The 10,881-nt window shown below is 47.1% G+C and overlaps 1 protein-coding gene, 1 long non-coding RNA gene and 2 other non-coding genes across 4 annotated transcripts; 3 read left to right on the forward strand and 1 right to left on the reverse strand.

Moving 5' to 3' along the window:
• Window positions 1–6,391: 6,391 nt before the first annotated feature.
• On the reverse strand, window positions 6,392–7,382 carry LOC112991407 (uncharacterized). The gene is made up of 2 exons (XR_010392344.1): window positions 7,283–7,382; window positions 6,392–6,994 (listed from the first exon to the last, which is right to left on the reverse strand). It is a non-coding gene; the product is annotated as an uncharacterized LOC112991407 (long non-coding RNA).
• A 163-nt stretch (window positions 7,383–7,545) lies between these two features.
• RPL12 (ribosomal protein L12) lies at window positions 7,546–10,559 on the forward strand. The gene is made up of 7 exons (XM_026113871.2): window positions 7,546–7,703; window positions 7,796–7,869; window positions 8,138–8,236; window positions 8,808–8,889; window positions 9,377–9,463; window positions 10,259–10,371; window positions 10,460–10,559. The coding sequence occupies exons 1-7, from the start codon at window positions 7,667–7,669 to the stop codon at window positions 10,463–10,465; spliced, it is 498 nt and encodes a 165-aa protein (XP_025969656.1). The 5' UTR covers window positions 7,546–7,666; the 3' UTR covers window positions 10,466–10,559.
• On the forward strand, window positions 8,511–8,639 carry LOC112991416 (small nucleolar RNA SNORA65). The gene has a single exon (XR_003261292.1). It is a non-coding gene; the product is annotated as a small nucleolar RNA SNORA65 (small nucleolar RNA).
• On the forward strand, window positions 9,093–9,224 carry LOC112991415 (small nucleolar RNA SNORA65). Its single transcript, XR_003261291.2, has one exon. It is a non-coding gene; the product is annotated as a small nucleolar RNA SNORA65 (small nucleolar RNA).
• Window positions 10,560–10,881: the final 322 nt, after the last annotated feature.

A 10,881-nucleotide genomic window follows, 5' to 3' on the forward strand; every position in this document is an offset into this window, starting at 1 on the left:
GAGGCTGTTGAGGAGGGAAGTATGGGATTGTGAAGATGATAAATGAGTCCTAGGACTGATTATGATTTCATACAAACCGCTCAGTAACTGCTACATATCTACTTGGGAAGTGGTTGATTTGCAGACCCAGGAAAGGAAGATTTCACATTTTGTTACTGATCCTTGATGACAATCAGTCAGACTGATTTATTTGGGCTATATAATGCAGCTGGAATGCAAGGAAAAGGGCTGCAAGTTAACTGTTAAAAGCCACAACTACTCTCATGGTTATGAGACTCAGGAGACTGTAGGACTTCAGAGCTAGAGAGGTATGACTATTCGTATGAAGAATCAGCACGTGAGGAGGAAAAATCCCATTGAAACATGGACACAAGACACTTTGCAGTTGAGAACAAGCACATTTGCTGAGATTTAATTTTGGGGGTGGGGTATACTAGAGGTTAACATCTTATTCAGTATCATATAAAATATTAAAATAGTAAATGGATTTTCATAGACGGTCAAATATTCAACATGAGATCTAAACAAGCGCCAAAGTACTTTCATGAGAAATAATAACATGATTAGGTAGGCTAAGATAGAAAGAATTAGCTCATCTTTCATGACAGAAGTTAGCTCTAACGCACTCAGAAAGGATTACTCCTACCAAAATTGCTCTCTGTGTGGTATTGTACAAGTGCCCGAATTTGTCATAAGGGAGAGAGCAAAATTCTTTTGAAACACCATATGAATACCCATAAGCAGGCATTTTAAATACAACAATAACATTTAAACATAATAATAGAATTATCTGACAATTTCTGATAGTGGTAATAACATTACCTATTTTTGCAAAACTTTATAAATTGCAAAGTCCCTGGAAGGAGTCTGAAAACAATTAAAAACAGTCCTATCAGACTTCTCAGTACACTACTATCTTCCTAAGCACTATCTGTATCTACCTGTAAAGTCTGAACAATGAACTTCAGTGAAAACTCGAATGATACTTAGAATTACTGGCCACTGGTTTTAAACACACTGCAGTAGACTAAACATTTTAAACACACTGCAATGGACTAAACAAGAAAGGGAGGCAACAGGTAGGACTTCATATGAGCATCTTCCTATGTGCTGGCCTCTGCAGCAGAGGGGGAACCAGCGAAGAGATATTCCAGCAAATTCGGCCCATGCCAGCCGGGACTCTGTGCGTAGTGACCTGCTCTGCAGCATGGAACATCAGCCAAACTGTTGTCTTGTCTCTAGCTTCAGAGTTAATTTTAAGGCCAAACTGATGGCTCACTTTATTTTTTTGAAACTAGAAAGGCTAGAACGAAACAGTGAGACAAGGAGTTTGGTGGTACCAATCCAAAAGGAGCAGTTGGGGATCTCGGAGCAGCAGCAGGAATGAATGGAGCTGGTTCACGCTGCACCATCAGTCTGCCACCCTTTTACCCAGCCTGGCTTACAGACTGTCCCACACAGATCACAAACCTACACGCAAGACGCTATTGGCTTCTGATCTTGGAACAAAACATCCCAAAGGCTCAGCAAAGCCACTTTATACTGCACAGTAAACAGCTATTTTTTCCAGGATGGTTCCAAGCCTCTCAACAGAGAGCAGCGTGGGATTTATTAGCTTGCTTGGCAAAGGCTTCCTGTGACAAAAGGTTACAAAGGTACAAACACTTTAGAAACACGGGGCAATGAATAAAAGCTGAAAGCGAGACAGAAATGGGCTTGTGCTTAACAGGATTGAGAGGCTGCCAAAATGCAAAGCGGTGTCTGCTCTGAAGGCCTGGCAATTTGTCACTAACCACTCATGCTCCAGCAGCTGGCTTGTTTCTAATTTAGTTGGCTGTCATAAAAGAAGCCAAGCTGGAAGTGAGAGTTCTGTCTTAACCAGCAGTCTGGAACCAGGGATTTTCACTTATACAGAAAAGTAAGTGCAGGTGGCAGACTTTGTAGCTCTAAGATTAGAAATAGTTAGCCTTTTGCAACTAAATTCCCTTACGACAAGCAAAATTAGGCCATGAGGTCTCAAAATAAGGGTCAAACCAAAGTAGTGGTGGAGGGTCTGAGACCACTCTGCCTTCCCATCTTCTCGAATGAAAAGGATTCCCGATATGGAAATATTGTGGAACCATGAGGTAGGACGGGCAATCTCCCACAAAAAAGGGAAGAAGCCCTATCCTGAAAGCCAGGGTTCAACAGACATTGAAATGGATCAGCAGGTAACAAGGCCATTTTTGTCTCAAGGCTTATAGACATGATACTAAATCTGATCTTTGATAAGAAGCAGTAGACAGAAATCAGACCTGTGAGCTAATATTGCAAGCTGCAAAAACCATACATGTGAAAGTTCTCATTTCGATATGTCAAGACTGTCATCAGGACCATTTTCTTTAGCCTGGAGAGAGAAGATACGCACCCAGATAATGAGAACATGTGGAAACAAATGGCCTCTTGCTGCATAGTGACCCAGCTGTCCCCTCTCTAGAAAATATAATTACAGCTCTCTGTTGCAGCCATGTAGTTTGGTAAAAATATCAGGAGCAAAGGGTGTGCTGCTGTGACCGCAGCAAGCAAAAGCAACTGGGAAACCAAACTCAGCAACAAAACCTCTTTTGGTGCTATAAATGAATTTCTGCATGAAGAGCCAAAGCACATCTTGATTCTGCAATTTTAATAAAAAGCAAATGAAAGGAAATGACAGGTTCTCAAGCACCTGAGGGGCACTTCCTACAAGCAACAGCAGCACCACTCTAGCCTGTGAAGAACCTGCCCTATGACCAGCACATCTCACCCAGCAGATCTACCTTCTTTCGTGTTCAGAACTGTACATAGAAACAAAAACAACTGCTGTTGCTTTTTTGCTTCCATTAGAACTGCAGAACCAACTCTTCTGTGTTAAAAAGGAGCAAGCATTCATTCCTTCTGGCCAAAAGTGTTTTTCCATGTTCAGATCAGTGACAGCCAAAGTGGCTGCCAGCCCTAACAGCAATGACACTGGACAAGTCTCACCGTGAGCAGCATCGTGTCTCTGGAATTAGTTTTTAAATAAACAGAGCTGTACAAGGCAATAGAGCGACCTGCTTGTGTTACTGTCTCCACCGAGTTTTCAGATCATAAACTAAGCATATGCAATACAGAACTAATTCTAGAACAGACAGATTAAGCTCTCTCTTTCCTGCCCCATAGGAGGTGGTGCCTAACAATGACAACTCCAGGAGATTCATCTGGCATCCAAGACTAGAGACTGAGAACAGCAAAGACCTTGGTATTGCTTACCAGGCACATTTGATACTCAAGGCACTTTTGAGCATCATCACGGGGTTTCTTTTTACAGAAGAAAAGTGGCATCCTTAGTCTTTACTGTAGCTCCATCTCAATGGCACAAGCGATCACCATAAATCAGGCCAGAGTGCTCCTGAAGTATGTGTTCCCTGAGGAGCCTGGACTACAGAGCTGTGCTCTAATAAGTAAAAAAAGGAGAAAATCAGCATTTCGGCAATTGTCTTGGCTTAGGCCTTTCTTTGGCATGATCAAACCGGCAGACCCCAGCACACCTCCACAGTGGAAGTATTAAGGTAAGTAGCAAAAGCCTTGCTGTATTTCTGGGATGTGTAGAACGTCTTGGTCATCCCCGTGCACACTTAACACACCTGATTCATTTGCTTTCTAGACAGAAACAGAGTCGCACAGGAACACTTTCCCAATTTTAGTCATGTGGTAAGGTGAAGCGATTCTACTTAAATATCTAATAGCTTAAAATCAGATTTGTATCGGCTTAAAAAGCTAAATCAATTCCCAGTAGTTTAATAACTGTCTGCGAAGCCAGAATTACCTAAATAATACATAAAAACTCTGACCACAAACCAGAGTTGATTGCCGCTGCCCTAGCCACATGCAGGGGTGAGCTACCTGCCATCCCTGGCACTTACGATCTTCACCCAGGCTGGATGTCTCCAGCCTCTAACCAAGCTCCTACTGCCCTTTAGATTCACGCACGTGATCAGGTTGCTATACTCCATCCTGGGATTACAGGGCAGTCAGGTCTTCCCTGAAATGGTTGTTCTGGGTCACTATGGGATTGAGAGCTGGGAAATGTTTTTCTGTTAACTCAACTGGACAGACTCCAGAGAAGCCAGCTGATTCACACGTAAAGGAAAGAGAAACTGAACCAGAGAGAGAAAAGAGTGGATTGCTGTGAAATGCCTTGTGAAATCAGGACTGGAGGTGGGTGAATGGGCTACAGAAACCAGAGTCAGTTCTGGAAGAGGACTTTGAACCAGTAGGGGAGAAAGAGGGAGCGAGGCAGTGGATATAGGGGGAAAGGCAGAAAGCTGAGGCTGGCCAAGAAATGGGGAGACCAGCTGGTAATGAGATGGGAAGCAGTTGGGATGCTGGGAAAAAGGGACTGGGACCCGCTAAGCAATAAGCTCAAGGAGGAAGTGGGGCTAGCCTAACACTGCATGAGAGATGTGGGCAAAAACCAGCAGCACGAACAAGTCAGGTTTGGGATTGCTGGTGAGTAAATAAGGGCCCACAAAGACACCTGATGCAGGTGTGACTGAATCTGGCTTGGCAGTAAGACTGCGGTAAGATAGAGAAGAGATGGGGAGGTATAAGAGCAGAACTGTGACAGTGTGCCCAAAAGGGAGACAGTTGAACTGGCTGGACAAGGAGCCTGCAGTACATGGGGAACCCAAGCAGCCGTGACCAGCACTGCACAGCAAAGAGGGTGGGCCCAGGCAGGGAACTACAGCTGCCAAAAGCCCAAATTGAGACGTATCACCAGGACTCTATGAAGTTTGCACTGGAAGTTTCATTTTGCAATGACTTTTATTAACATCATTTTACCATATAATTTTAAAAACAATACAAAAGACTCAATACTGTTCACTGGTAAATGGCACAGCTGTATAATGCAGTTAACTTACTGCTCAGCTAAGCTCCTGTGTGGTTGTCAACCATCCAAAAAAGAATGGTTTTTTTTTTTTTTTTGCCAGTTCAGTGTTAAGCATCTACAAATAGGTCTCAAACTATGGTGACAACCATGTAGCCACCAGGTAACAGCTATTCCTTGCACACAGAGATCCATGCCAAAAAATAAACAGGGCTTTCTGTAGATAAATCCCTACTGTAAAAGTGAGATATAACTTTTGTGTAAATGTCTCCAAGCAACTAACTTTCATTTCACTCCAAACAGGAGGAGGCAAAGATCTCCCCTGTTTCACTGCTCTGCTACCATATGTGATACACTGCAACCACTCCACTGGAACAAGCTAAGAAACGCAGCAGGAGGGGGCTAGAAACAAATTCATTCTGCATGTTAGCATCAAGTTCTAACAGTTTCATGATTCTTTCCCAGCCATCCCACTTTTCTGTCTTTTTAATAAGTTCAGGCTACTAAAATTCCCAAATGCTCACTGTGGCCCACAGAGCTCTAACAGAGTCTGCTCACCATGAAGAGTCAGCAGGCTCATCAGTCAAGGGCAAGCCAGGAGAGCAAAAGCAAGAATAGGATAAGAATAAGAATTCAGAAAATTAAGCAAGAAGGGAAGTTCACTGTCAGGATTTGGAGTTAAGAAATCCAGGAACGCAGTCAAGAGCCATAAGCAAGGGTCAAACATCAGAGACAGAAGAAATCAACTTAAGGACAAGAAACCGGAAGGACAACAAGGGCATTTGGAGCAAGCTAGCGAAAACTTTGTTGAACATGCTGAACTCTTTGTGGAGGATTTATGTACCACCCTCTTATCCTTTCTTACTTTTCTCTGCTCTAGCTGGGTGCCTTTTGTTAGTCATGTGGAGAGTGGAAAATCATCATTTAATTTTCACCCAAGAAAATGCACAAAGATATGAAGGTTGAAGGACCCACAGTAAGGCCTACAGAAAAGTCTCAGCACAACTAGGCAGGAACTGGCTCACACTGCAACTACTTGTGACGTTCTGCAGCAGATGAACAGGGAAAGAGCTGCACCAGGGGTCAGAAGATAAAGGGGCAGAGACTTGTTGAATCAACTGAACAGCTTTAAATGTTAAAACCTACTTTACTGAGAAGACATGTCAAATCTGCAGAGAAGCTGTGCTCTCTGAAGAACATTGGCTTTTTAGGCTCTGCAGTCTATCATCAAAAATGAGAATAAGGCTCATCAGCCAACAGAGGGAAGGGCCTCTGGGACATACATGTATGTGTCACCACATTTTATATGCAGTAATTTTTATGTTAGCTATCTAAAGCACCATCTGTAAATGCCTGGGACAGCATCGACTCTGCAGTAAATGAGTGTTCATGAATTGTAAATACTGTGTCGCTAAGGATGCCAGCATCCCCAAGACCCAAACCAAGCCCCAATTTTTAAAACGCTCTGGACATTACAAATATGACATGACACTGTAACACACAAGATGAGGGCCTGAAAAGAAGATTTTACTTCCACTGGGAAAATATGCTCGCTGCAGCAGTGAGCCAGTGTCTGGGCTCTGACAGTCAGGAAGGACAGAGCTGTTACCAAATGTCTCCTAGGCAGCAGCTCTTGCTCAGAGGAAGCTCATCAAGCGATGGTAGTCCCAGCGGTGGCAGCAATCCCTGTAGCCCAACATGCAGCGCAAAAATAACCAAGGACATGGAAGGCAAACTAGTTTTGTAACTCTTCTGGGGCACATTTGGTCTTTATGCTTGTGAGCTGTCACAACACTGACAAGGATGTTGTACCGCCTCCCTATACTCCGGAGGCTCTGCCTCTGGCAAGGCCCTCCCCCGGCAGCTCCCGAGTCAAATCTGATCTTTTTTTCATGAGTTCAAGATAAAAGTTCTTTCTCTGCCTCTCAGTTCTTTCCTTTATTTTCACTGTTCTCTTTTTCTTCTCTTAGGAATTCCCTCCAGTGTCCCCCTTCCAGTTTTCCCAAAGCTTCCAAATGTCCTCCCAGTACTTTCTTGGTCCTCCTCTTTATTATCAGACAAAATTGGGCTGTTCTGTGCTTGAAGGCCTGAGCGCTGCCAGCACCGGCCCTGAAAGATGAGAAATGCAGCAACAGTGAGCAACAACAGCTTCTTTCTCCTAACAAACACACCCGCAGCTTCAGGCACCATCTCCTCCCGAAGTCCCGATTTCGCTCCTGGATGCAATAAACCCCCTCCCCTCGGAGCAAAACTCTCCCGCAGCGGATCGGTTCCGCTGCCGTTCAGCAGCCGAGGAGCCCGCAGCCCCCTCAGCAGAAGCCCCCCTGCCTCTGTGAGGCCCGGCCGCGCCAGGCCCTGCGTCTCCCCAGAGGAGAAGGAGACCCGCGACGGACAGACCCCGCTGGCCGCCGCCATGCTGCGGCGCTTCCCAGCCCGCCCCGGCGCGAGGGTCACGTGACTCCCCCCCCCCCCAGCCACCGAGAGCAACGAGAGCAGGCCAGAGCGCCTCACGCCCCAAAACCATAGAATCGCGTCCGGCGCCTCACAGCGCTCGTGCGCTCCCAGGCGGCGAGGTCGCCCCTCCGCGCGGCGACCGGCCCCAGCCGCCTTGCCCACACCCGACATGGCGCCGGAGGCGTGACCCTCGCGCCGTCGCCTCGCGAGATCTCGGCCGCTATATCCGCCGCCCGCGGGCCGCCTGCTGTCTCTCCGCCATCTGCTTCCGCGTCGTGGGGCCGCTGTCGCCCGCATCCGCCGCCATCCGCGCCCGGCGCCGCCGCCATGCCGCCCAAGTTCGACCCCAACGAGATCAAAGTTGGTACGTGCGGGGCGGCGCTGAGGGCGGGCGGCGGGGGGGATGGGGAGGGGATGGCCGGCGCGGCGGCTGACGGCGCCCGTTTGTGCCCGCAGTGTACCTGCGCTGCACCGGCGGCGAGGTCGGCGCCACCTCCGCCCTGGCCCCCAAGATCGGCCCCCTGGGTCTGGTACGTACCGCGGGGGCGGGATGGGGGCGGGCGGGGAAGGGGCGCGGGGCCGCGTTCCCCCGGGGGGGGGAGGGGGGGCTGCTTTTGGGGAGGCTTCAGCGCGGCCCGGCCGGCTCGCTCTGCCCTTCCTGCCATGTTCGGTGTCTCCAAACACCACAAAAGGAATCACGTTAGGGTCAAATCCGGGGTACAGGGTCCTATGGGAATTCTGATGCTTCCTTTGATCCAGGTGATTTTTCTTTGTGTGACATAATATGTCTGCTTTTAGTCTCCCAAAAAGGTTGGCGATGACATTGCCAAGGCCACGGGTGACTGGAAGGGGCTGAGGATCACGGTGAAACTTACCATCCAGAACAGGCAAGCTCAGGTACTCGATGCCGAAAGGGATGGCTCGGTGGTGCAAGCATCGAGCTTGAAATCGCTCCGCTTGCGAGAACCACGAGCCTCAATCCCGGCAGGGTCGACTCAGCCCTTCATCCTTCCGAGGTGGATAAAATGAGTTCCACACGGTTTGCTGTGTGGGGGTCTTCTGGAAAAGACCTTAAGGCAAAAAAAAAGAACTTGTTTGATCTTTCTGAGTGCCTCTGGCCTGATGTCAAGCAATGTAGAAATCACAGAAAACCCCTTTAATCCTGTAGCCACCTGCCACTATACCTGTCTTGAATTTGGTGGCTGGTATATTCCAGTGGTGAGCTAAGAGGAACCCCCAGTCCAGGAAGCAGTCCTCTTCTGCTTGTGAAGAGACCTGTGCCGAAAGGCTGGGGACAAGTTCTCGTACACAGACTTCTTTCTGTGATTGTAATGTATTTAATGAGCTAACTGAGATTACTATTCTCTGGTGACTGGCTCTGCAGGGGCTGACTGCTAGGTTGTTAAATATCTTGGTTCGCTACCTAGTCCTGCTTAGAAGGGGAAAAAATGCATCTCTTTTCGTCTAGATTGAGGTTGTTCCTTCTGCCTCTGCTCTGATTATCAAAGCTCTGAAGGAGCCTCCCCGTGATAGGAAGAAGCAGAAAAACAGTAAGTTGTCATCTGGCTTTGGTTCTAAATATTACTTGGGGTTAAGAGGGGTTTACCTGCCTCTAGATTATTCAGCCTAAACTGGCAAGCAGGTGTTATGGGGCTGGGTTTTGGGCAGCAGGTATCCCTTAAATGTTGGAGTACAAACAGCTTGTACACCAGCAAAGTTGAATTTCTTGTTTAAAGACTGAGTAGCCTAGCCACCCGCCACTGTGCCTGTCTCATAATGCGGTGACTAGTACAATCCAGAGGTGAGCTGACAGAAAATGCCAGCTCAGGAAACAGAGTTATTCTTCTCGTAGTGGGTAACTTTGTGCCGAAGTTTGGGAACACAAGTGCTGATTGCAATCCTACTGTAGTTGTAGCTTCTCCAGTCTCCGTATGCTTTAAGTGCTGGGAGTGGGTGCTTCTCCGATGAAGTATGGGGAACTTAACATGCCTGTACTTAAGTGAACTTACTGATGCTATGACTTTTTTCCCTGCACAGTTAAGCACAGTGGCAGTGTCAGCTTTGATGAAATAGTGAACATTGCACGGCAGATGCGACACAGGTCCCTGGCTCGAGAGCTCTCAGGTAAGTACTGCTCTTACGAAATTGTACTGAGCCCTCAGCTTGATCCGAGTATCCAAGCTGGTTCTGGTTTGTGTATGTGTGTGAGTGGGGGCTTTTGGGGAGGAGGTGGGGTCCCTCGCAACCACATTGTGGTGGTGAAGCTCCTCTTGCAGCTTTGTCTGCTCAGACACTGAACTGTTGTCTGTAGCACCATGTGAACCACCTTGTCTTGGCAGTGAGCAGCCAGCCTCTCTCTTCTGTGGTAGTACAGGATGGCAAAAAGAAACAAGGCAGGACTTAACTCAGTATTCCTGACCTGGCCACAGTACCTACTTGCATCACCATATGAGGCTGGGTAATAGGCAGCATCCACCTGGGCGTTAGTTAACTTGGTTGTAACAGAAGATGTGTTCTTTGGAAAGCAATGCTTTAGATCTGGCATAAAAACTGCTTGCTGTGCACTTGTGAACCCTGTGGCTACAGCCTGCAAACCTCAAAGAGGAAATAAGGGACAACTAAAGGAGTGTTAGGAATCAAGTTCTCTACTTGTCCTTGAGTTTGAGGAGATTTGAGCTGCAAGAAAGTAAAAGTACAGTTTTGCCATCTGAAAATAAAACCTGAATGTGAGCTGAGGAGTCTTAAAAGGACTTTCCACATCCCAGGAAGTCCATCGGATGGTCTCCATGCAGAATGGAGAAACTGCTGTGAGCAGAAGGGTCTGAGTGCCACAACTGAAATACCCCTATGGCATTTGAAAATACAGTGTTTCTGTGGTAAAATGATCTGAGGCACTGACAAGCTGTCTTCCCACTGCAGGCACAATTAAGGAGATTCTTGGAACTGCCCAGTCTGTGGGCTGCAGCATTGATGGCAGGCACCCACACGATATCATTGATGATATCAATAATGGTGCAATCGAGTGCCCAGCTGTAAGTATCCATCTCTGGCTGAAACTGCTTTGTTTGGTTGTTAGTAAAGGGCTCTCTACTAATGAGCTATATTTGCTTCTTTCAACAGAGCTAAGACTGCAGAAAAGAAGTTGCCATATGGAGGTTCACTAACGTTTTTTTGTAACAGCTTAAATACTGAATAAAACACCTAGCTGTGAATAAAGTGACTGGCTTAATTTGTCCTTGTCTGATGCTGCATGAACAGTGGGCTCTGACTGGGGTTCCTCTGCCCTATGCAAGCTCTCCTAAGGTGACAGGAGTTCTTAAACTGAAAGCTAAAAGCTGCATGTATTTCCCGCTTGCTAATTTGCTGCCTGGAGATCATTTCCTTGCGGCAACACTGGACTTAGAAGTGTTGCAGGCATCAGAAGCAGAGATGCCTCTAGCCAGGACTCTCATGTGTACTGTAGGGAGCAAACATCATTAACTCGTCCTCTGTAAGTCTTCTGTAAGCTCTGTTCTTGCCAGTGCCAAATGTACAGCTCTGAC

This window comes from Dromaius novaehollandiae, chromosome 20, assembly GCF_036370855.1.
Source record: "Dromaius novaehollandiae isolate bDroNov1 chromosome 20, bDroNov1.hap1, whole genome shotgun sequence".
In the NCBI taxonomy this organism is placed as follows: domain Eukaryota; kingdom Metazoa; phylum Chordata; class Aves; order Casuariiformes; family Dromaiidae; genus Dromaius; species Dromaius novaehollandiae.

Excerpts from the sequence above, each read along its gene's own strand:
- RPL12 (XM_026113871.2), top strand. The coding sequence starts at position 7,667 with ATGCCGCCCAAGTTCGACCCCAACGAGATCAAAGTTG. Across the intron at positions 8,890-9,376 it reads TAGGAAGAAGCAGAAAAACA|TTAAGCACAGTGGCAGTGTC; the intron begins GTAAGTTGTCAT and ends TTCCCTGCACAG. Across the intron at positions 9,464-10,258 it reads CCTGGCTCGAGAGCTCTCAG|GCACAATTAAGGAGATTCTT; the intron begins GTAAGTACTGCT and ends TTCCCACTGCAG.